The sequence below is a fragment of the Corythoichthys intestinalis genome, chromosome 20, assembly GCF_030265065.1.
Source record: "Corythoichthys intestinalis isolate RoL2023-P3 chromosome 20, ASM3026506v1, whole genome shotgun sequence".
Classification (NCBI taxonomy): domain Eukaryota; kingdom Metazoa; phylum Chordata; class Actinopteri; order Syngnathiformes; family Syngnathidae; genus Corythoichthys; species Corythoichthys intestinalis.
Genome location: NC_080414.1, coordinates 6041941 through 6067823, shown reverse-complemented (window position 1 = coordinate 6067823; position 25883 = coordinate 6041941). Strand labels below are relative to the sequence as shown.

Here is a 25883-nt window from a genome sequence, read left to right as displayed (position 1 = left end):
ATTACAGAAGTAGTCATCCAAAAAAATTACTCGAGTAAAAAAAAAAAAAGTATTTGGTGAAAAGAATACTCGAGTAATGAGTAACATTGTAACTGCTTAAGACTTTTTTTTAAACAATTTTTTTTCTCATCACAAAGTTATCTATATGGACTGTTATTATTACACTGTACTAATAACATATTACATAACCACATTGTGAAAGAAATACAAAAACAACAACATTGAATTCCGTTGAGACAAAAATCTACAGATAAGCATTATTCGTCCAAAATAAATTGCACCATTTGCTACCAATACGATAAGGTGTTGCTGCTTGATTTCCATTTTGTTCTAACTTGTCCAATCCAATTAATTGATTCAAAATGAAAACTGGCTCATGGAAATATGAATACAAATATTTTATCTGCCATTTAAAATGGAAAATTTGGACGTGCATGGCATGCAAAACTGCCATATACCCCATAAAATGCCACAAACCAAAATCCATTTTGCTACATGGCAAAAAAATGCCAAATGGCAAAATCCCTTTCGCTGCATGGCAAAAAAAAAATAAAAAAAAAGCCACATGGCAAAAAAACACTTTTGGTTCTCAATGTCTCTCACTGTTGGTGTGTCTGGCCAAAATAAAAAATAAAAAAAAGTGAAAATCTAGTACTGTATGAGGAATAAAGAGGAAACATGTAATGACTAGTGTAGCCCAAATTAGTGGCGTAAGAGTAGCGTACATTTCTCAAAAAGTTACTCAAGTAAACATAACAGGGTAACTAAAGCATGACTACCCACCTTTGAGTAGATATGTTTTTTAAGGCGTCGCAAACTGATAAACATTCAGTTCTAGCAAAAATTTATTGACATGATGCCACAGACAGGATTATCATATATTAAAGTTTATTATCAAACAACTTTTTCAAAATAGTTGTACAGATAGTGATCGGAAAATAAAAGTCCAACAACCATAAATCGCTGATTAGACAAAAATGAATACAAAGAAACGTTTCAATTGTACACATGAACATTAGCAGTCACACGACAAAGGTTTGCATGAAAACTGAACAACGCATCTGTAAGATTTGACTATCTTGAGATAAACAGCATTTGTTTGACCGAAATTATTCATTGCATGTCTAAACAAAACAATAACAAAAACGTGCCAAGACTCAATGACTATCAGGATGATTTCCACTTAGCACTTTACCTCTTACAAAAATAAAAGTATGCCTGGCTGAACTCCTGAGTGGCCAACTATTGAGGCTATTTTTTGTCATTTCTATTAACCTTAACTCGATAAGCTGGACGGAGCTGGGGCAAAGTTATCAAAACTTAACAAGATTTACCCAAGCTCAGTATGACAAAGCTGACCTTCCCAAAAGCAAGTTTATGTAGACCTCTATCCTAAAGTCATTATCTAAAAAGGATTTGGTCCTACCTCATAAATGGCATTTTTATGAATAATGTTGTCATTTTCCTTAAATTTTGATTCCCAATGTGCGGCACTTTGGGTAACAAACAGACCTATCAGAATACAGATCTTAGTTAAAATAGAATAGAATGGAATGGAAGGCAGTAAGCAATAATGAAGGATAGGAAAACTAACCCCAAACGTTTGTCCAGTGTGTGTATTCTTTTGGAAAATCAGGTTAAGAAAAAAACACTGCGTAACATATAAACTTCTTTGGGTCTTCTTTCATCTTTTGCCCCGTTTATTACCAGCAGGGGGCTTCTTGAGCTGCAGCAACGGCGCAGCTGTGCCGAAACCGGGAGCGGGCGGGTTGGACACCCCGAATGTCAGTCCTGCTGAGGGGTTGATGCCAGGGTTGCTGAAGTTAAAGCCTGAGGTGCTGGTAGCACCAAAACCTAGACAGAGAAGCGAAATAGTTAACAAAAGCAGTGTAAGAAAAAAAATTAAGAAATGAAGCCTTTAATTGTAAATACTAGAGTTGTCCAATAAAAAAAAAAAATCCGATACCAAACCAATACCGATATACAGTGGTATGAAAAAGTATTTGAACCTTTTGGAATTTGTCACATTTCTGCATAAAATCTCCATCCAATGTGATCTGATCTTTGTCAAAATCATACAGATGAAAAAAAAGTGTCTGCTTTAACTAAAACCACCCAAACATTTATAGGGTTTCATATTTTAATGAGGATAGTATGCAAACAATTAAAAAAGGATAAGTGAACAATCACATTTAATAATTTGTGGCTTGGCAGCAATAGCTTCAACCGTAGCTGCAGATCAGTCTGGCACATAGATCAGGACTAATGTTAGCCCATTCTTCTCAACAAAACTGTTGTAGTTCAGTCAGATTCCTGAGATGTCTGCCATGAATCGCTGTCTATAGTTCATGCCACAGCATCTCAACCAGGGTTCAAGTATGGACTTTGACTTGGCCCCTCTAGAAAGTGTATTTTGTTCTTCTGAAACCATTCTGAAGTAAATTCTGAAGTTGATTTACTTCTGTGTTTTGGATCATTGTCTTGTTGCAGCATTCATCCACTTTTTTAGCCTCAACTGTCTGACAGACAGCCCGGGGTTTTCCTACAAAATATCCTGATAAACTTTTGAATTCATTCTTCCATTAATGTTTGCAAGTTGTCCAGGCCCTGAGATAGCAAAACGGCACCAAATCATGATGCTCCCTCCACCATGCTTCACAGTGGGGATGAGGTGTTGATGTTGGTGAGCTGTTCCATTTTTCCTCCACACATGACGTTGTGTGTTACTCACAAACAATTCAACTTTGGTTTCATCAGTTCACAAAATATTTTGCCAAAACCTCTGTGTAGTGTCCAAGTGCCTTTTTGTGAACATTAAACGAGCAACAATTTAAATTTTTTTTTTTTTTTTTTTAAGACATCAGTGGCTTTCTCCTTGGAGTCCTCCAATGAACACCATTCTTGGCCATCGTTTTACATATAGTTGATGTGTGCACAGAGATATTGGACTGTGCCAGTGATTTATGCAAGTCTTTAGCAGACAACTTAGGGTTGACCGAGCCATGATGCACATCAGACAATGCTTCTCATGAAGACAATTCTTACCAGGTGTGTGTTTTATAGTGGACAGGGCAGCTTTAAACAACTCATCAGTGATTAGGCACACACCTGACTCAAATTGTTTGGTAACAATTGTTTTCAATTGCTCTTTAAGGCTTCTTAGGCAGAGGGTTCACTTACTTATTTTTTCCCCTTTCTGTCATTGTTTGCATGCTATCCTCATTAAAATATGAAAACCTATTAATTATCGGGTGGTTTTAAATAAAGCAAACACTGTTTTTACATCTGTGTTATTTTGACAAATATGAGATCACATTTGATGGTGATTTTATGCTAAACTGCGAGAAATTCCATAAGGTTCAGATACTTCTTCATACCACTTCATGCAGCTGTGGACTTAATATATTGTGGATAATTGTATTGTGATGCTTTAACAATCATAAATGTTATCATAAATGTAACAACTTCAAGGTTTTCCAAATAAACATTCGTGAAAAATAAGAGTACAACAATGAAAATGCCATAATTTGTCTGACTTGGCTGAATCCATCTGCTCCCTGTTAAGACCAACATAAGTTTTTGTATGTGTTCATGTTTGTTTATGTATTCATTGTTTAGTGTCGAAGTATATTTAGATTTTTTTTTGTGGGAATATTTGTTCGAACAATTTGTTCAGAGCTTTGTAAAAAAAAAAAAAAAACATTTAAGCTAGCGGACTTTTGCTATGCAAGCTAGCCAATTGTTCTTTTGTAGTATTTAGATCCTTATTTCGATTTTTTAATATCGTTTGAGGCTAAGCTCAGGTATTTTATTTTCAAATGCATTTATTGCATCGCTTCAGGTATTTTATTTTGTATTCGCATTTAATGCTCTTTTGAAAGTGTAATCTAAAAAATACTATTGCAAGCATAAACACTTGTCTTCATATCCTAAAACTGATTCTGCATCGGCAACAATGTTCGTAATCAAATTACTCAATTATTAGAACTAATTGATAGATTAATAATCGACAGCTGCATCCCTAGTTCTTTTAAATTAATTCAAATATTTAGTCATGTCAGCTCAATAGTGTCCTTGCCAAGCAAATACAAAAACCAAAGTTTAATCCATTAGCAAACGATTTTTGCATTTGAGCAATTTTAAGAACTAATAGGGGGTGGGGGATGGGGGTCAATAATTGCATGCGAATCATGCAATCCACATGTACCTGCACTCAGACTGCCTCCTGTAGGCTTAGTGGTGGAGGCGAAGGCAAAAGAGGAACCCCCAGTCCCCACCCCACCAAATCCTGGCCCTGCACCAAAACCTGTGGGAGAGTGAGACGACAGTCAGTCAAACTCCGGTAAACCTGGGTGAGCCTGCACAAGCTAACATGGACTGTACTGACAGCACATAGCATGGCGAAGCAAAGGCCAAATAGAAGAAAAGAAAAATTCACAGACTACGCTTTGCAAGCATTCAGATCGGCCACTTAGGTTAGTGGTTTTCTGTCTTTTGTTTTTAGTATTGCCTGGGGCATGCTTTTAGAATTGCGGACAGTCCACAGCTGTCAAACATGCATGAAAACGGTGGAGCTTTCCGGTGACGTGAACGCACTGAATGCATACACAAAGACAAATGTGACAAGCCAAGCTCAGACTCAACACTCACTGCGTCCCCACAGACTATCAAAGTTTCAGAAGGAAAAAAACAAAAGCTTAGGCAATACCTCCCAAAGTGGTCGAGCCCAAACTAGTGCCCACTGCTGTGGCAAAGGGGTTGCCAAACCCTCCACCCAAGGGTGCCTGGTTCCCTATGGTACACGGAGAGATTCTTTACTCCTTTTAAAGCGTCGTTTTGATAGAGTACCTTCCCCGTACTTAACAAATCATCACGAAACTACTCGTATACTTGAACATTTTCCACGACACTTGATTGGATAAGATTTTTTTTTTTTTAACTGTTGACCATAAGTACTTTAAAAACTAGAGTTGTCTGATAATATCGACATCGGTTTCGGGCCAATATGCATGTTGCCTTCAAAGTGAATGGAGATGCCTTCTGCCTTTGTACAAGGGCTGGTCACACCTTAGCACAGCAGTCATACTTATTGATAGGGATGTCCCGATCTGATCATGTGATCGGAAAACGGGCTGATCGCGCCAATTTTCAGAGGATCGGGTTTTTGTTTTTCTGCTTCATGCTCGTACAGCCAGTCACCCTCCCTCTTGCTAAGTAGTGCTACTAAACTGTTCTTCTTGGTCACCGGTCAACTGGCGTTTGGTACTTAAAGTTAACAATGATTGACAGTTTTGTAGCTTTGATCTGGCTAGATAAGCCTCAGTAGCTCTATGATCAAAGGCACAAATGTATTAATCATTGTTAAGTTTGGTACATAGCCTGAATTGTGCTGTGGCAACTCATTCACTTTGTAAGGGAGAGGCTGGTTACCAGTGCAGCTGGCGTTTGGTACTTGAAGTTAACAATGATTGACAGTTTTGTAGCTTTGATCTGGCCAGATAAGCCTTAGTAGGTCTATGATCGAAGGCACGAGCGTCAAATCGTTGAAGCAAAAAAATTTTTTTTCTTCGTTAGCGATCGGGACATTGGGCAGATTCTCAAAATTTTGGTGACAGACGCAAAAATATGCGATCGGGACATCCATACTTATTGACAATTAGATGTCTAAACTAAGATGCTTGGGATGTTACGTGAGCACGATCATTATGAAAGCATCTAGGTGGGCATCACGATACAATTAGCCATAATATGTAACCACTGGTGACCAATATAAACAGTTTGGGGGTGAGAGGTTGTGGCGCTGTACGATCATGAAGAAGAAAATTAATATTAAAAACCCGTTCCTTTTCACCCGGTTCCGATCCTCTGAAAAATGGCACGATCGACTCTGTTCGGGACATCCCAAATTCTATGAATACTTTATTCATTAGTTGTTCTCTTATTTTTCACAAAATGTTTCTTCGGAAAACCTTCGGAAAAGTTGTTACATTTATCATTATTAATGCATCACAATACAGTTAGCCATCCACGACTGCATATATCGATATTGGTTTGACATTGGCATAGGACTTTTGTAGTTGGACCATATCGGTTAGCTGTTAAAAAGTGATTATCGGACAACTCTAGTAAAAACCTTTCACTAATACTGTATATTAAAATTACGTACGATCATGAATAAATATTTGTATGATCATATTGCAGTGAGAATGTGCTTGTCACAGTATGTTTGAATTCTAGTTGTATTGTTATCAGAACATGGTGGAGTCAGAAAAAAGCACATAAAGTAATAGAGAATGGGCAATATTTTAGCCTGAAAAGTCTGTAATTCACTTAAAGCAACACTTGGTAACCTATCAGTTTTAGTCGATTTTGGTGACCCTGGTGGCCAAAAGTAGTAGTTTTTTGCTTTATGAATGGATGACTACAACAACTGTTTTCTGTTTCCAGTAGCTATGTGAAGGAGCAAAGGTACTAAAGTAATGATTCTAGTTGTGTCTAAACAATAGAATATGACGGTTAGCAACTGTGTGGCTAACACTGCCACCCCACCAGAACTTGTCATCGCTGACGAGGGTTACCAGCGAGTGAGAGCTGGGCAAATGTTTATTCTGTATATACTGGTAGCCGTCCTTTTTTTTTTTCCTCCTCCGACAAAACTTTTTGTCTCTGTTGCTCTGCCATCTTTGCAGAATTTGCACGAAAGTGTTAGCATTAAGTTTCGTCTTTATGATAATGAATGGTGAAAATGGGAGGTGACATATGCCGTAAAGCAGTCAGCACATTTGTATTTTTTTGTGTGGCAGGGTTCCTGCCACCCTCCTCAAAGTTAATTAGTGCCAGTGAAAGTGATACAGACTCCCTCAAAATAAAATAGAGGTGTCAGTCAACTAGTTGTCAGTCGACCTATCACAAATGTTATGAAAATATTTCACAAAGTTTGAAAAGTTACCTCGTGTTGCTTTAACGTTTGACTTCTGTGGCAATACAATTCAAGATTTGGGGTTGTTTAACTTCGGGAGTTACACTGCAGTTTTTGTGCTCAAAAGTATTAAAACAAACAAAAAAGCGGCTAGTTCTTTCACTCCAAAACTTGTTTTTCCCCCGTCAAAATCTACTAAATTAGCCTCAGTTGAAAATAAACCAGGACAACTGTTTCTTTGTTTTAAAAAAAGTTTTATTGTCAAATTGATAAGCAACTCAATTTACAGACACAAACAAGTTTAGAACATGGTTGTAAAATTACTAACTGCTACTGCATTTGAAACGTTTCCAAAGATTCAAGATTTCAGAGTGAATGAACTAGCTCCTGTTAAAAAAAAAAAAAAAAAAACATCACACGGTTATTGAATATTGTTTGAAAAGGCACACCATTATATATATTAAATATACTGTGTATCAACAGGCATTGGTTAAATATGATTAAATACAAGTCAAAGCACTGAAGTGATAAGACAAAGATTTGGCATTTCAGGGCTGCCAGTCACTGTAAACTTCTAAATACACAATACTTGGTGATACGTTAAAGTCGAAGTAATTGCGTGTTATCTAACCAGCAGTTTTAACAGTTAAATAGATTGATCTTTACCAGTGTTTACAGGTATATCGTGTGTATTTCATGCACATTCATCTGTCTTAAAACGAGCTCAACAGTTCTTTTCATTTGACTCGTGGGCCTCTAAGAAACCATATAAAATAGGTAGTAAAAAAATGACAGCCAAAATAAAACTGGGACATTCTCAACAGTCTGGAAAAGCAAAAAATACAGTTGTACTGCACTATTGTCAACCAAGTACCAAACAGTGTTACTACATAAGATCGATGTAATTGTCAAACCTAATACTGAAGGAAGACCTGTTTAAAAAAAAAAAAAAAAAAAAGAAAGACACCTACAGATTTACCTAAAAGTTCAAGTTTGTCCCGACTCCTCTGAATGCCAAATAGTTCATTATAAAATGAATTCCAAGCTTTAAAACTTAGAGACTGTTTGAGAAGAATGTGAAATGTTCCTGTAGCCCTTAGGTGAAAATATTGACCCAACTATTTCTAAAATAAACACAATGCACCAAATATTATGACTAGAAGTGCTCAGATTAGCCATCGATCGCTATCAGCAGATTTCCATTGGTCGGTGACCGAACCATTCCTTTTATTGTCAATCAAAAACCCAGGTTGACTGATAAGGTATTTTCTAAGGTCGATGCTGATTTATGAAAAATAACTTTAGCCGACTGCCGATGTCTGAAGCCTATTTTGTAAGCCGATATGCTTTTTGTTTTTAAAGCAGTTTGATTATTTAAGGTAGGTAATTTAGTCTTTTATAACACTGGGTAATAGGTGGTGCAAAATCACTCTTAACAAAGAACAGAACCCAAACAGCTAACATAAGTTCTTCCGTTATTTCGGCTATAAAGTGGTACCTCTACATACGAATTTAATTTGTTCCAGGACCTGGATTGTAAGTCGAAATAGTCGTACGTCGAGCTTGATTTTCCGGTAAGAATACATTATAATTCGATTAATATGTTCCAGAGCCCAAAAACCTACGTTAAATCCTTCATAAATACTGCTGGTACAATTACAAATAGCAAAACAAATAAATTATAAATGCAAATTGGAATAATAATCAAATTACAAATACAAATTGGAATAATAATCAGAAACTTATGGACTGGGTTGAAATGTGGAGGTTGTTTCTTGCATGCTGTTCCTAAACAGATTGACGAGAAAGTGAAGGAGGTGCCTCAGAGTTTTTACTTTCACTTTTCATGTTCGGTTGTTTTCGGCGGATGTTGAAGTACCATTGTATATCGGCCGATCTTAAAAAAACAAAAAAAGTACATATATCGGCTAACCGATATATCAGCCGACCTTTTTAAGAGAAAGCATAACCCAAACAGTGAACATAACAGTTACCGTATTATATCGGCTGATCTTGAAAAAAGTCCATATATCGACCTTTTCAAACTTTTTAAGAGCGATCATCACCCTAACAGTGAACATAAATTTTCTTATTATATCGATCGATCTTGGAAAAAGTCCATATATCTGCCCGATATATTAGCTAGCCAACATATCGGTTGACTTATGTTAGCTGTGCTGATCTTAGATAAGTTCTTCTATTACAGGTATAAGCCAATGGCCGATCTTGAAGAAAGTCCATATATTGGCTGACAGATATATCTGTCAACTTTCAATCAAAATACGTCAATTAACTAGCGTCTTCCGGGCAGCAAGTCCTGCTCAGAGAACGGTATGCCCTCACAAATGACCACGACTTTCCTGCTCAGAGAACAGTATGCCCTCACAAATGACCACGACAGCCTGCAATCCTTGTTCAGGGTTACCGCACCCTCCTAAATGCCTGCGTTCAGAGTTACTACGCCTTAAACTACAATCCTTCACAAGATGCAGGCGCAAATGGCAGCTACTAACCCAAACAAACATGCCTCCTGTATGATACAGGAGCAATGTTTTGAGAGTGATGTAAAATTTGCAGCTTACACGAAAAAAATAGCAGATCAAAAAGCTTCAACATGATTCAATTTAAAATTCAAACAACACTTCGGCGGCTAACTGACTTCGAAAGCCATATGAAAGAATGTCGGCAGCTACGAGCTTCAGGATTTTTTCTTCCTTTAAGCAAATGCACTTAAATTTCACTAATGCAGTTTTTAGACTGCCCAGAGGCAGGGCTCAAGGTCCCACTTGCATTAGTGTTCTTGATAAGGACACCAACTAAAATGGCTACTGCTCTAACTCCTGGACAGATCATAGTGAGAACCATCCGCTTAACAAGATTATTTTTTGTCACAGGTCTGATTAAGAGTGGACTTATTGTTGCCTGTTGGTTCCAAGTTAGCCAATAGAGCCAGGGGGTCGTAGCTCATTGGAACTTGTTTTGAAGTCAGCAAGACCAACTAGTTTATTATTTATTAGCACAAAATAATGCTATAGTTTCCAGTAATTTATTGAAAGTTTATTTGAATAACCCAAAATAATTTTTTTTAAACGTTATGTTTTCCAATGTACCCGTATATGTTGCTTATTTAAGGTTTTTTTTTATTTATTTTTTTTTTATATGTAGTATAGTACAGTTGAGTTATTTGGACCTGTTGAAGATAGTGTTGTTACTACAAGCTGGTAAAGATTAATTCTGTGTGTTATGATAAATTATTGAATATTTGCTGAAAGTTATTTTATTAAGTAGGTTTACAGCATTCATCATAAAAAAAAAATAAAAAAAATAAAATAAAAAAAAAGCTAATCCATGTAATGGGTATCGTGATTGGAAGCTCTTACTCATACCTGTAGATTTGTATCGGAACCAGCAGCATAAAACCCTATTCGGAGCATCCCTACAAATTACTGGTACTTCAAACATAATCAATAGATGACAACTATAACTTTTCTTGATTTCAAGCAAGTGCAAAGAAATGGAAGAACTAATTTGCTTCACAATTTAGCCCCAAAAATAGCTTTCATTTGTAGTCCTGAGTCATTTGGCACATTTGATTTCCATATATGATAAAGACATTTTGGGCCAGCACCAAATAGCATCGCACACTTCCAAACAACCATCTACAAGTACAGGTAGCCCACAGGTTACGAATGAGTCCCGTTCCTACACTGGCGACGTAACCCGAATTTTCGCGTAAATCGGAATTAACCCTTTAACTACCTCTAAATGCCCCCTATAGCCAAAAACATGTATTATACGTCATTGTACTGTCCTCGCTAAGACACTGGAGCTAAGTCCTAGCTAAACAGCGAGCTAAGCTCCGAAACGACGATGTCAGACGTCCGTGTGGTTTGCCAACTTTATTGCTGCTCATGACATCAAGAATGAAACTAAAATAAAAATGAAACGAAATCAGTTACATCAATTCAAATTAACGTTTATAACTAGCTGCTGATACAGCAATAACAATCCAGACGATTAGAATGTATCAGTTAGCGTCCGCACACCATCAAAAATGGTGTTGCCTCTGTGGATGCTACACAACCAACAAATGTACGCGCAGGCTTGCAGCTGTAAATCTACAGTCTCTCACTCGACTGTGCGACTTCTTCGTGGGCACTAAAGCGCTTTCCCTCGTGTGTACGCGTGCGCTATTCTTTGTGTGCACAAATACTTTCTTTGTGTGTACATGCCAAAGTTTTTTTTTTTTAAATAAAGACTGAAGACAAAATATCGGACGAGACTCGAGGTCGAACTAAAGTAAGTCGGGTCGTGCTGCAAAAATTTCGCTGCTTCGAGTAGTCGTTTAATTAAAGTGGCGTTGTAATGGTTTATTTTGAAAGTGCTTGCATTTAGTTTTATTGATTTGGGTGGATACACTGCCTTCTCGTCTGCCTCATTTCACATGGCTGAATCCATGTGCTCCCTGTGAAGACCAACATACGCTACGTTTTTGTTTGAGCTAATGTTTTTTTAATGCAGTTGTAATTTAGTTTATAGGTATATTTCGCTTATTTTTGTGGGAATATACAGTACTGTGCAAACGTTTTGGGCAGGACACCTGCCTAAAACGTTTGCACAGTACTGTATGTCTGAACCCTTTGTTAAGAGCAGTAGCATTTTATAGCATTTGAACTAGCGGACTTTTGCTATCTAAGCTAGGCAATTGTTCTTTTGCTGTATATAGATCCTCCTTTATTTTTATAACGTTTGAGGCTCGGCTCAGGTAATATAATTTTTCATGTTCCTTATCCGATTACTTGATTATTCGAACTAATGGTTCATCGATTAATCGACTACTAAAATAATCGATAGCTGCAGCCCTAAAGTCGGGTGCAATGTAAACTGGGGACTACCTGTATTGTTGTTTGTCAATGCTTCTACTTCAACATGTAAACAGATAGGTCAATAAATACTGAATAATACGATTGGTTCAAAGACCGTCTATTAAAATGACCCAGTCTAATATGACACTGTGGTGGCTTTCCAGAAAACTGCAAACTTGGTGCAAAGAGCTGTATGCCAATGAGGGATTAAGAGAATGTCTTATAAAAATGGCATCACCAATCTGAGACTTCACGTAAGAGATCCTGCACAATGGCACATCAATGTGAGATCATAGACCTGGCCCTTCTTGCTTGTTACACAGAACCCAGCAAAACCAGGATTAATAACGTAACTTTCTACAGCCATTTAAAATAATGCAACTACTTTCACAAAGATGGATGTTGGTGGCAGCATATGTTATTATTAGTGCTCAGTCAAATACATCAACATACCGTAATTTCCGCACTGGACTTTAAGCTGCATCAGTCCTCACTGTATTATCGGATATTTACACCAAAGGGTATTAATCGGTAACACTTTATTTGACAGCTGCAGCATATGACTGCCATAAAACCAAATTAACCACCATGCTTTATGAAGCTTCATTTGGCGATCACTGCTTCCTTAGGGCAGACAGTCAACCATTGCTGCCACCTGCTGTCAACACTGTTGTCGTCTAACATGCCTCCTAGCATGCATTGCGGCGCTCCAGATGTATATAACAATCAAAATTCATGTTCTGTGCTAATTATTTCTTCAGTTTTTGTTCCAGTTGTTTCATTAATTACTAGTTATCATACTTGGTAACACTTTATTTGACAGTGCCGCAGAATGTCATTAGACTCATAATTAAGACATGCCACAGTCATGAGCATAAATAAATGCTTATAACCAAAGTCATTTAATAATAATAATAAAAATACATTTTATAACTAGAGCGCTTTTCAAGCCACACAAAGATGCTCAAGTTATCCAGCAAATTACCGTATTGGCCCGAATATAAGACAGTCCTGATTATAAGATGACCCCTTCTTTTTCAAGACTCAAGTTTAAAAAAAAAATAAAAAAAATAAAAAAAAGACTTTTTAAACACCAAATAATTTTTTATACAGAAAATAATTACAGTATATCCGAAACAAATGATTATAACAATATATGTATTTGACAGAAAAAGCATGCTATTTTGCCTCATTCAAATCTTACTATCTGAACATTTAAATATGTAAACTAAAGTGCAATCACAGTTCTAAATGAATGGCTTCTGTTTTTTTAAATTTGTAAATAAACCAATCTATTGTGATAAAACAACAAAATTGAAATAACTGCATTAAACATCAAAGTCAGGTCTAACTTTAACTATGGTTTTGAAACTAATCTGAATAAGGAAAAACACTGTAATAAAATAATGCAATTATGCAAACTGGTTAAACTTGAGAGTAGCGGAGATCTGTCATGACAGAACATCGCTTCAATGATATCTGCCGCCATCAAGCGTCTTGAATGGGTATAATGTCTAGACCGTGAATATAACACAACCCCCTCTTTTTCAGTCTTATTTCAATGCAAAAAAACACCGTCTAATATTCGGGCCAATACAGTAGCTCACTTTTAAATAGATGTAGATCCGAGCCGAGTTAGTGACATAATTTGACGGATGACACTAAATAACGTGTCATAAGCATTCGGTACAGCCCATGATAGTGTCATGTCATAGTTGTGACAGTCTTACGAAGCTGCTGTCAAATAAAGTGTTACCTTTTAACCCAAATAAATCAACAAATAAGCCGCAGGATTCAAAATGAAGGAAAAAAGTAGCGGTCCATAGTCCGAAAATTACCATATTTCTTTTCAAAGTAAACGCCAACTTTGCTAGTGTCAGCCATGTTTTTGTTTACATTTGACTGAATTATTAAGTTAGACCTTCACGCTCCAAGTGGGATGTCTAACGTCTCAGCAATACAAAGCAATGGTTGGTCAAACAGAAAATTACAATTTTATTTTAATGTGCATACACTGTTGAACTGTTTCTTTGTGATATCTCCTTTAAAACCACGAGTTAATAGAGATGACGCAGGCTCAAGCTATGGTTTGTAACTGAATTAGCACCCTCCCTGCTCGATGCCCAACTACAATTCAGATGGGACAAGATATGGTTTCATGATGCCCTAGCATGAATGAAGAATTAGTGAAGTAATTAATACAATGTATTTTCACTTGTTGCCCAATATTTCAACGAAGAAAACTCACTGTTCAAAGTGCTCTCATATTCAAAATAATAAAAGCGAAATGTTCACTACGATTTGTCTTTTTACTTGGCACCAGGAAGGAAAGCAGCATTGTGTCACTAAAAGCTAAATGACTGAAAATCTACGTCAAAATTCTAACTGAAATGATTGGTTAACAGCTTGGTGATGGTTAGATCAGTACATTGTTAAGTGGAATTTGTAAGCTTTGGTTGCAGGTTTTTGAAAACAAACCAGATTTGATCAAGTGTCTGACCAATAAAGCCTGCTACTTCCTTAAAAAAAAAAAAAAATCTATTGCTTTCGAACTTACACCTTGATTGCTGATTCTTCACTTAAGTAATATTTACAACACAGTCAAATACTCATTTGCCATGCTGTGCCAGGAAACATGCTCAAAGTGGATACACTTGTGAGGTTGTGCTGTGAAGTGCTTAGCTGGTGGAATAATACAGGTAGGTGTATAAACATGATAATGGTGTACTAGGATAGTTGTATGTTTCAAATTGGAATCAAATTACAGTGGTACCTCTACACTGGGAATGTGCCAGTTATCGGTTTCAAGGTTTGCCGTGGTTGAAAACGTCACAGTTTCAAAACCACTAAAATTTTCAGTCATACAGTAGTACTGTATTAGCTATTTTTATGTCCCAAAAATGCGGCAAGAAATCCGCGGCTTGGAGCAGCGGCGCTTTTTCCCTCCTCAAAAAAGACAAAGTCGTTAGTATGGGAGTACTTCGGCTACCGAAAAGAAATGGACGGCCGCGGCTTAGTGGAGGAAAGACAGCAAACATGTTTGCTGAGGGTGATTGCCAGGGAAAGCAACATCTCCAACATGATTTCACATTTATGTGACCATCATCACTTTACACAAAATTTTAAGTAAACACGGTCATGAACGTTTCTCACCAGCTACGAGAGTCCACTCTAGCATATTTAGTGTGTCTAGCGATGGTAAAACATAACGTAAGCTTGTTAACGAGGCAGATAACGTGGCTAGTTAGCATGCCAAGACGGCTAACTAGTTTTCTCTCTACCATTAGCCTACTTTTGTAAAGTCCGCCATTGTTAACATCTTAATTTCAATTGTATGTCACAACCTTCTCGGGGCCCACGTTGATTTCCCTCACAAGAAAATCTGCCGTGCGTCCGTCTCGCAGCAAAATGAAATTGCGACGCCGTCATAAATCGTATTTCGAACATATCGTCATATGTCGAGTCAAATTTTATGTCGGATGTCGAAAGGATCATATGCCGAGGTACCACTGTACTGTGATATTATTTCAATGGAAAATGGAATGACTGACACATACATTTATTGATAATAAATTGGCCTTTCTTGTTTAAACAAGGTAATTTTTAAGAGATTTAACAGTGCTGCCGCCTATTACTGGCCAGACCCTGTTGAGCAGAAAAGGATTGCTTCAAAACTACCATTTTTTAATAGCATTATTTAAAAATATATCCTGCATTTTCCTACTGGAAACAAAAGCTGTATTAAAAATCAGTCATTATAACTAAGAAAGAAAATCAAAGTAAAGCAGCTTCCACACAGGGTGAGTTTACATCCAAAACCGCTCATGTTTTTTCACGAGCCAAATCCCTAAATCACAACAAATCCTCATAATAATAATAATACTGATTGCTTGGTCTCCATTCAAGTATATAATAATGTGGAGTTGTGAGTTCAATCTTTATATTCTTGGGCATTTGAGTGGCCTTCAAATATTTTTTGGGCTTTGTGAAGGTCACATCAATTGCCACTGACGCCATCAATATCCACTCTTGTGTAGTACACTAAGGCGCATTAGATAAATTAACCCAACACATATAGTGTCAGACGTGATAATAAGGCAATAAAAAAAATGCCATCAGGAGAAACTGTATCCCCAGCTTTTTTTCCCGCCATTCAGTTTTACTTCAATTCACCATTTACAAATTAAATAAACTGTTCTAAATAACACACCCAAACTAGCTGAGAAATTCTAAAACTTGTAGGCAGTCAGACCTGGGTTCGGCTGCTGTTGCTGGGTCAGTGTGGCTGCCATGGCCACCGCTGCAGCGTTTGGCACACTTGAGAACGGGGCTGGACCAGTGGTCACACGTAGCGTGCTCTGCCATTTCCTGTTTGACGCCCGTTTGGACTCAAAGACGTCCGTCGAGTCCTCCAGAAACGCCCGGCGGTAAGAGAGGTACTGGTGCTTCAAGATCTAAAATACACAAAAACAGTAGAAATTAGGGATGTCCCGACTGCATATTTTTGCACCCGAGTCTGAGTCACCTGATTTTGAGAATCTGCTGATAAAAAGTCCCAATTTAAAAAAATAAAAAGTTAATTTTGTTTTCATTTGGACAAAAGTTCCAAATTTGTTACAGTACTGTACTCTACTTTTTATAGTACTTCCTCTTCCACTTTTTCCAGGAGTGTTGCGGAGTATAAAACGTACATATTTTTCTCTTTTGGCAATGCCATTGTATTTGTGGATTATTTTGTTATGCTATTGGAAAGAATTAACATTGCAATATATCTTGCCAAAGCTCCACACTACTTTTTGCATTGGTTGCACTCGTGTGCCTAACTTTTTTCCCCTAAATTTTCATTGCATCGCCTTTAACGCCATACTGTTAATCACTCTCCATAACATTCAAACAATTTATGTGTGAGGCTACTCAAATTCACTCTCGCTTTGCCTACAACAGCCTCTTGACACTGATTGACTAAACGATGATTGACTCATTCGTGCCTTTGATCATAGAGCTAAAGAGCCTTCACGTGCCAGATCAAAGCTACAAACGTGTCAATCATCGTGAGCTAACTGGCACACTCCAGCTGCACTGTTGACCAAAAAAGCAGTAGAAAGGAGAGTGAGAGGCTGTACGAGCATGTAGCAGACAAAAAAAAAAATACATGTAGTCCCCGGGTTACAAACGAGTTCCGTTCCCTAAGCTGGCGACGTAACCCGAATTTCCGCGTAAATCAGAATAAACGCTTTAAGTACCCCTAAATACCAAAACATGTATTATACGCCACTTTACTGTCCTCACTAAGACGGTGGAGCTACGTTCATAATGATATTGATGGGACATATTCCCCGGACACTGCTCCACGCATTCAAGCAGGGTGCCGTCCCACACTCCGCTTCAGTCAGTCGCAGTTATTCTCAAACACATACAGCGATCCAACGCCAGATTTAGGTTGAAAAAGTACGAAACTATTGCATACAAACAGGAAGGATTGTCTCAGGAGTGATTTGTTCGAGGATTCAAAGTAATTATTATATTTTACATACCATGCATGCATTTTGAAATGTGAAAAAAATCAATGGGAGCAATTAACCGCTTCGGCATTGGCGTCATTATTCGGAATGTTTACGTAAAATAAATGCTAACTGCATTTTTTTTTTGCTTTTAACCAAGAATCGAGACTGTTTTACCTTCATATCTACAAATAATTCAGGGATTTAAGCATTTATTCACAAGAATTTTCAACGTGAAAAGCTCTTTGTGTTTCCACTCGGTCACCTTTGACAGATAGGGCCCCTATTAATCGGCCCCGCACCCTGTCAATATATTATGAAGTCTGTGTTTCTCACTAGACAGCGAGCCAAGGTCTGAAATGACTATGTCAGACGTCCATGTGGTTTGCTGACTTTATTCAGCTGCTCATGACATCAACACTTGCAGCATGAAACTAAAAATTGAATTCAATCCGTTTCATCTTTATTAACAGCAATTCAAATTTGCTAGCTGCCGATACAGCAATAACAATCCACACAAATCATTAGCATGTATCAGTTAGCGTCCGAATACCATCAAAAACAATCACATAAACTCGCCCAAAGTATTCTATCACAACTGAAAACGCACAATAAACGGAACAAAAGGTGTTATTCACAGGTGTTGCTTCTGTGGATGCTTCACAAGCAACAAAGTGCAGGCATGCTTGCAGCTGGAAACTTTCCCTTCTCTCGCTCACTCGGCTGAATGACTTCATGGGAGCTAATGCGCTCTTCCATTTCCGCGCAAATACGTTCTTCGTGTGTACATGTGCTCTTACTCGTGTGCGAAAGTACTACCTGCTCTATGCTTCGGGCGCCAAAATAAAAGCATGCATCACAAAACAAAAGTCAACGATAAAAAAACACGACTGGAGACAAAATGGCGGCAGAGACTCCGGCGTCGTAAAGTTGAAATCACGTAAGTCGGGTAGGTCGTAACCCGGGGACTACCTGTGTATAGATTTTTAGAAAAAAATTAAAATCCCAATCCTTTGAAAAATGGCGCGATCGGCCCAGTTTCCAATTACGTGATCGGATCGGGACATCCCTAGTAGATATTAAGATTATTGACCGTATTAACCGTTGAAAAACGCTTTGTGCTGACCTTTACATTCTCATGGACTGACTGGAGCTGGGCAGCCTGGGCAACAAACGTCTGATATAACTTCTGCATAGCCATGGTCAGATCTAGGAACAAGATAAAACAAAAAGTATTTAGAGAATTAAAAAAAACAAGACCATAAAATTTGTGATTTTTAAGTCCTCTGACCCTGAGGGGTGATGTGAGAGCCACTACTTTGTGTAGTCAGGTGGTTCTCCAGCTCTTCGATTTGCTGTCGGTACTGCTGCAGTTGAACCTCAAACTGCTCGATCAAGCAGCGGAAATAACTGAACAAATGAAGAAACAGTTGAAAATTTTCCTCCCATAACAGATAAAAAGAAATTTGTGAATAACTACTTACTCTGAAGGAGCAGTGTTTTCATGCTGCAGTCCAGGTGGGGTCTTTTGTGTACGAAGTGCTATGTCAGCATTTTTCAGCTCCTTAATTGAGAAAGGAATGTGAATAAAAGATTTAATCACTTTTTATTTTTAAGTACAGTTGACTTTTGGAATTCCAGCACAAAGATGTACAATTAATATTTAAAAGTTTGATGACTTCTTTGTTATTGCACTAGTTAAATGAGCACTTCTGAAACCAAATACTCTTTTTGGTCTGTCAGCTACCTGTGCAGTTTCCAGTTTTAGCTTGTCAATAGCCAGAGCCTGCCGCTGCAGACCACTGGCGCTGACGGAGATAAGCTGCTTGAGAGTCTTGATGTCATCTTGGACTTTGGATATTGCCTTAGATGACATCCTGCTGATGTCCTCCTGAACCTGTTTCTGCTCTTTGACAAACTTTCTGAAAAAAACAAAAACAAAATTTGGGTCAGTTCTCTCTGCTTGAAAGACACTTTTCATAAATGTGAATGCTTGTCCAAGTAATGATGTCACGATCCGATCACGTGAGCAGAAATCGGGCCAATTTTTCAGAGAATCGGAATCGGGTGAAAAGGATCGGGTCTTTAAATAAAAAAATAAAACATTTTTTTCCCCAAGAAATCGTAACCGACATCGGAAAATCTGATTTGAGAGAAAATAAATGGGATTTTCTTGTTCGGCAAAATAAAACAGTCAACAGCTTTTGTGTATGTGGTATGCTTTTTTTTTAAAAAAAAAATGTTTATGCATGTTGAAGGGATGCACTTTCACTTTTGTTTTACTTGTACAATGACAATAAACACTATTTTCAGGGTTTCCCCTCGGATTTTTTTAAACTGTGGTGGTGGGCTGCATCGGACAGCCTCACCATGTCGTGCCGTGGCGAAATTGCTTCATATCACAACAAATGAGATTTTTTTCCCCCACTTTTTCTCCCCCATGAAGAACCATAACAAAGATCTATTTGAAATATTTCCTTAGCCAGGCTAATGTCGTAGCTCTCAGCTACAGTACATGTACGTAAAATGCGTATCTTATTACAGCTACATTACCCCTACGTAAAAATATGACTTTTTTTCTCGTAGTAATGACTTACATCCCTTAGTCTTTTTTCCTTTTATTTGGCTCTAATATGTACTACATTACCACAACAATGATTGTCCTTCTGTTAACGGACCCTCGTCTGTTGACAAAAATCTTTTCTAAATACTTCAATATACTCCTCTGAAATTACAACCAGCGACATCAGCAACAAACAAATGCTACGTTAGGACGCGACGATTCGGGTTAAACACATGCCATACATAACTTAAACATTATGTCAATGTCAATATTCAGGTCGTTTTTACATGCTTAAAACAGAATTACCATTTAACTTAGCAACAAGAGGTATGACAGTCATTTTTAAAGTGTCCCAGAGAACGCAAAACTTTATAAAAAAAAAAAAAAAAAAAAAAAAAATTTTTTTTTAAATCGTATTTATCAAGGTTTTGTCAGTCGTGATTGTGTATATCCAAACTCTGAAAACGGCCTGATAGCACAGATATAAGTGCACCTGCCCCTCTGCTATTGGATGTGTAGTTGATATAAGCGCGGCGGCGCTATGAAAATAGAACAAGGCTCTATTTTGGGCCCCCGCATCTCGGTGCAAATTTATTCAAACTTGCCGTTCCGCCCAAGACGCCCGTCCACCGCTCACTTTTGCCGAAAAGTCCCATTTCAAAATACACAATGAATGGGTTGCTGCTAAACCCTTCACACTATGCTGTACCTAGTTTAAAACAGCCTTAAAGAAAAATAAAATAAAATAAAATAAAATAAAAACATTTGCAAGGCGTGCCAGCTTTTATTTTGGCGTGGCAGTGCGCCACAATCTTTTGTCGTAAGGGAAACCTGATTTTATTCTATTCAAGACAATTGACAAAAGATGCAATTGTGATTTACACTTACTGGAAATTCTCAACATCTTGACAAATGACTGGAGGCAGGTTCTCATCCTTTAAAGCTTTACTGTCCCTTAAAGGAAGACAGAGAAAATTTGGTGTTAATTACGTCAACAAAGGCGCAAATTAGCAGAACCAACTGACGTGAAGGCCATGCCAAAGATTCCCAACACTATTAATATATTGGTGAACTGTGATGATTACATATTTTTTACTATGTTATTGACTCGATGCACACTTATGGCAACCATTGTCAGCAGTTGTTGTGAACCTCATCAAATTCTAAATTCGAGGTTTGTACCGGTCAACATGACTTACTGGGCAGTGGCTCCAGATAAGGCATCACTCTTCTTTTCAGAGGAGGTACTGAAGTCAATCCCGCCCAGGCCAATACTAGGAGCCGGGGCTGCCGTCGAGGTGCTTAATAAAGACCCTAATGTTAACCCCCCTCCTGCTCCTCCAAGAGTGGTCTGACCCAAACCTGGAATATACAATCAATACAAATCACATAGATGCTTTGTAACAGACATTTAATGTATGCTAACCTGTAGCGACCGTGCTGGAAAAGAGGCCCGAGCCCAACGAAGGTACGGTTGCTGCAGTCGCTGTGGTCGTCGCGCTCCCAAGCCCGAGCGAGAAGCCTGTCGCTGCCGGCTGCTGCGGTGCCGTCGATGTCAGGACGGAGCCGAATGTTAAACCTGCCCCAGGGACAGACGCGGAGGTGGTGGTAGCAGTGGTGAGGGAAAATGGCGCAGCTGAGCCAGTGGGTTTGTTGAATGTTAGCCCGAAGCCAGTTGAGGCTGTTGTAGCAGCTGGGGCTCCTGGACACATAAAGGAATTGAAGTTGGGAAAATGTATTAAAAAGGAGGATTAAAAAAATAAAAAAAAAATCACTCAAGACACACACTCACCTAACGTTAGTCCAGCAGTGGGAGCGGCAGCAGCTAAACAACATTAGAAAAGTTTAATTTTAAGATAACATTTCCAATACACCAACACATATCTTATAAACTAGATGATATTTCATTTAACAACATGTCGAAAACAACAAGTTAAATTCTGAAGGGAATTTTGTGAAAATTCATGTTGTTTGGTAATAATAAAAGTAATTCACAGGCATTTATTTCTATAGAAGGTGTGGACATTGAGAGAGTTTCTGAGATCAAATTTCTTTGAGTCGTTATTGACGAAAAAAATCAATTGGAAACCACATATTAAATATTTGCAAAATAAAATATCTGAGTATTTCAGTAATAAATAAAGCAAAATTGTTTTTAGATTTTGATTCCCTCTATATATTGCACTGTTCTTTAGTTCTTCCTTATTTAACTTACTGTGTGGAAGTCTGGGGAAATACTTACAAAACCTCACTGCAATCTCTAACTATTCTTCAAAAAAAGAGCAGTACGTGTTATTCATAAGACAGGATATGTGGACCATACTCATTCACTTTTTTTTTTTTTTTATTGAAAGATTTTAAAATTTGCTGATTTGGTTCATTACCGAACAGTACAAATTACAGTGCCCTCCATAATTATTGGCACCCCTGCATGTCCCAGTTGAAGCCTGGGACCGTGTGCTTTGGTCAGATGAGACCAAGATTGAGCTTTTTGGCAACAAACACTTCAAGTGGGTCTGGCGTGCCGCAAACGATGCGCATGCTGAAAAGCACCTCATACCCACTGTGAATTATGGGGGTGGGTCAGTGATGCTGTGGGGCTGTTTTGCTTCCAAAGGCCCTGGGGACCTTGTTAGGGTGCATTGCATCATGAATGCTTTGAAATACCAGGACATTTTAAATCAAAACCTGTTGCCCTCTGCCCGAAAGCTGAAGATGGGTCGTCACTGGGTCTTTCAGCAAGACAATGACCCTAAACATATGGCCAAATCTACACAAAAATGGTTCACCAGACACAAAATCAAGCTCCTGGCCATCTCAGTCCTCAGACCTTGTTTTGTTGGCTAAAGGGGGTTGTACAAAGTATTAACACCAGGGGTGCTAATAATTGTGACACACATTATTTGATGTCAAATAATGATTTCTTTACGTGGGATTTTTTCCCCACTGAATAAATGCACTTGTATTGAAGGTTGGATTTTTCTTTTTCCATTAAGGTCCCATATTATTTGAATAAAAAAAAATATATATTAGCAGCTAAAAAAAACATTAACCAGGGGTGCCAATAATTATGGAGGGCACTGTATGTTCAAGGCAAAAAATAATAAATTGCCTGGTAATATTCAACAATTATTTAATTTAGAAGAAGCGCATTATAATCCTAGAAGGACATTTAATTTTAAATGGATTAGGAACAGAACAACAATGAGAGGTTTCAGCATATCAGTTTGTGGAGTAAGGCTATGGAATGTTATGAATGTAGAGTTAAAAGAATGTCAAAATATATATCAATTCAAGAGAATGTTTAAACAGTATATTAACAAAATTTCAGTCTTACATGTGTGAAACTGTGCAATGATGGTTTTGAAGTTTGTATTTATCTTTTTGTGTTTATTTACTTCTTGATTTATTTTGTTATATTGATATGTATGTACAGTTTTGAATTATATGGAGGTGCGTCTTATGCATAAAATTCATTGTATTTTGAATGTGTAGGGGTGGGGACCTGAAAGCTATGCTTCTCACTCCTTTTCAGATGTTTTTTGTTATTTCAAATAATTTTTGTGTGGATTATTTAGTCTTCACACCTGAAATAAAATCAATCATTCAATCAATCAATTGAAAACAGTGCCATTTATCTGATTAATCGAATATAAAAATAATGGTTAGTTGCAACCCTGTAGTAAAATAACGTCAAATGATTATTAAAACATTTCAGAATTGTATTTAAGACTTGTATTGACATTTTTGGACATTTTTAGTAGGGCTGTCAAAATTATCGTGTTAACGGGCGGTAATTAATTTTTTAAATTAATCACGTTAAAATATTTGACGCAATTAACGCACATGCCCAGCTCAGATAGATTTAAATGACAGTACAGTGAGATGCCCACTTGTCAATTGTGTTTTATGGAGTTTTGCCGCCCTCTGCTGGCGCTTGGGTGCGACTGATTTTATAGGCTTCAGCACCCATGAGCATTGTGTAAGTAATTATTGACATCAACAATGGTGGGCTACTAGTTTATTTTTTGATTGAAAATTTTAATAAAACGAAAACATTAAGAGGGGTTTTAATATAAAATTTCTATAACTTGTACTAACACTTATCTTTTAAGAACTACAAGTCTTTCTATCCATGGATCGCGTTAACAGAATGTTAATAAAGTTAATGCCATTTTGTTGATTTACTGTTATAATACAGTCCTTATGTATCGTATGTTGAATGCATATATCCATCTAGTGTCTCATCTTTCCATTCCAACAATAATTTACAGAAAAATATGAAATATTCTATAAATGGTTTGAATTGCGATTAATTACAATTAATTTTTACGCTGTAACTGACTCGATTAAAAAATTTAATTGTTTGACAGCCCTAATTTTTAGCCTTAAAGTCAAATTAATGGATTTAAAACTGTTTTTAAAAGGCTTTTTCAGAACCCACCAGAACCCCATCTGCGTCTTACCGGTGGCCGGCGTGTTAAACGAGAACCCTCCGGATGGTTTCTGGCCAAAAAGACTTCCTCCTAGTCCAAGGGACGTGGTTGTGCTGGTTGTCGTGGCAGGGGTGGCAGCGGCAGCACCCAATGCATTACCAAACGAGAAGCCACCAGTACTAGCCGCAGGTGCACTTTACGCAACAACGGTTAAAGAAAGGAAAAATCTTCTTCAGACAAAAGCTAATGACACACAATGACGTCTAAATGGTAAAGTCTCTTGAATATGGGTTACTGATGTTTTTTTAAGAACACTAGTATGCTAATGTTAGCTTAGCCATATTGTTTCCATTTACCTGGTTGCTGCTCCGAATGAAAATCCCCCACCAGCGGTGGTGGTGGCACCGAGTGTTCCCGTCCCGAAGTTAAATCCAGACATTGTACCTCAAGCATGAAACACCTTCAAGTCAAGCTATTATGTACGTTAGCCACATTAGCAGCGAGCGACTAGCCACATTACTGCTAGTTAGCTTCACCAAAATGCCCGCGTGTGGGCCACAGACGTTCAATTTTAATCTAAAATTGTGTTTTTCTCTAGACAACCCATGATTTAAATATTAAATCCGCTTCAGTCCAAACGCTCTTCACTGCACATCCCAGCTAGCATATCTCTTTTAGATATCGAAAACTCGCAAAGGACAAATCCACGCATGGTATGGATTTTCCTTTCCCCGCCTGCTAAACAAATTGAACGAAGTACGATTGCATTTTGGGTAATATAGTGTGACACGATAGATTTCATATATATGCGCTAGATGCTTAATGTGTTCTGTGAGCCAACCGGGACGAACGTTATCACTTGACATAAAATATCATATATGTGTTATCACTTGACATAAAATATCATATATGTGTTATCATTTGACATAAAATATCATGTATATGCGCTAGTTGCGTAATGCGTTGTGTAGTGTGTATCTGTACACCAATCGGGACTGCCAGTCAGTGTAATAAAACTAAACTATATTACTTTTTTTTTTTTTTTTTTTTTAATTATCATGAGTTAATAGACAAAAGGTAAACATTCAAGGATAAATACCAAAAACAAAATAAATTTAAAACAAACACAAATATACCCCCTGGCATATTAGTGTTTGTTTTATAAATATTTAAAACAATATATACAGTGGGGAGAACAAGTATTTGATACACTGCCAATGGGTTTTCCCATTGTGAGTGTATCAAATAGCAAAAGAAGAAAAGAATGAACAATGACAACACAAGTTGGTGGTGTTGATGCATGTTTATTTAGTTAATAAATATATTTTTCAACAATCAAAACTTTTTGCGGAACATCTTTGTAAATATCTAATGTTAAGAAACGGACACCTACATCTTATAGTCAGGTACGGCAAATATGTGGCTTTATTTCTAAAATTTTGTGAGTATGGCTGATGCGGCTTATAATCCGGGGCGCATTATTGTCCAGAAATGACATACATTTGTGGAGGAAGAATTTTGAAAACAAAATGAGTAGATTAACAATAGAAAGAACATTCTCATTTTTGAGTTTTTTTTACACATTTTTTTAAAACAAAA

At 37.5% G+C, this 25883-nt stretch overlaps 1 protein-coding gene across 3 annotated transcripts; it reads right to left on the bottom strand.

The window, feature by feature from the left end:
* Positions 1 to 859: 859 nt before the first annotated feature.
* nup58 (nucleoporin 58) lies at positions 860 to 25055 on the bottom strand. Of its 3 annotated transcripts, XM_057824873.1 has the most exons (14): positions 24641 to 25055; positions 24315 to 24478; positions 21641 to 21673; positions 21275 to 21550; positions 21048 to 21210; positions 20737 to 20802; positions 19033 to 19207; positions 18770 to 18849; positions 18577 to 18695; positions 18412 to 18494; positions 16037 to 16238; positions 4709 to 4792; positions 4208 to 4306; positions 860 to 1854 (listed from the first exon to the last, which is right to left on the bottom strand). In XM_057824873.1, exons 1-14 carry the CDS (start codon positions 24721 to 24723, stop codon positions 1685 to 1687), a joined length of 1797 nt encoding a protein of 598 aa, XP_057680856.1. In that variant the 5' UTR covers positions 24724 to 25055; the 3' UTR covers positions 860 to 1684. The 3 variants fall into 3 exon arrangements, with proteins under 3 accessions (XP_057680856.1, XP_057680854.1, XP_057680855.1); XM_057824871.1 differs by lacking the exon at positions 4709 to 4792 and having other exon boundaries at positions 24641 to 25054; XM_057824872.1 differs by lacking the exons at positions 4208 to 4306; positions 4709 to 4792 and having other exon boundaries at positions 24641 to 25054.
* Positions 25056 to 25883: the final 828 nt, after the last annotated feature.

What these genes read in the sequence shown, in the direction of transcription:
- nup58 (XM_057824873.1), bottom strand. Translation starts at nt 24,723, where the DNA reads ATGTCTGGATTTAACTTCGGGACGGGAACACTCGGTGCCACCACCACC. An exon ending in TTCCAGCACGGTCGCTACAG is followed by an intron (nt 21,211 to 21,274) that starts GTTAGCATACAT and finishes TGTATATTCCAG; the next exon opens with GTTTGGGTCAGACCACTCTT. An exon ending in AGGAGGCAGTCTGAGTGCAG is followed by an intron (nt 1,855 to 4,207) that starts GTACATGTGGAT and finishes TTCTCTGTCTAG; the next exon opens with GTTTTGGTGCTACCAGCACC.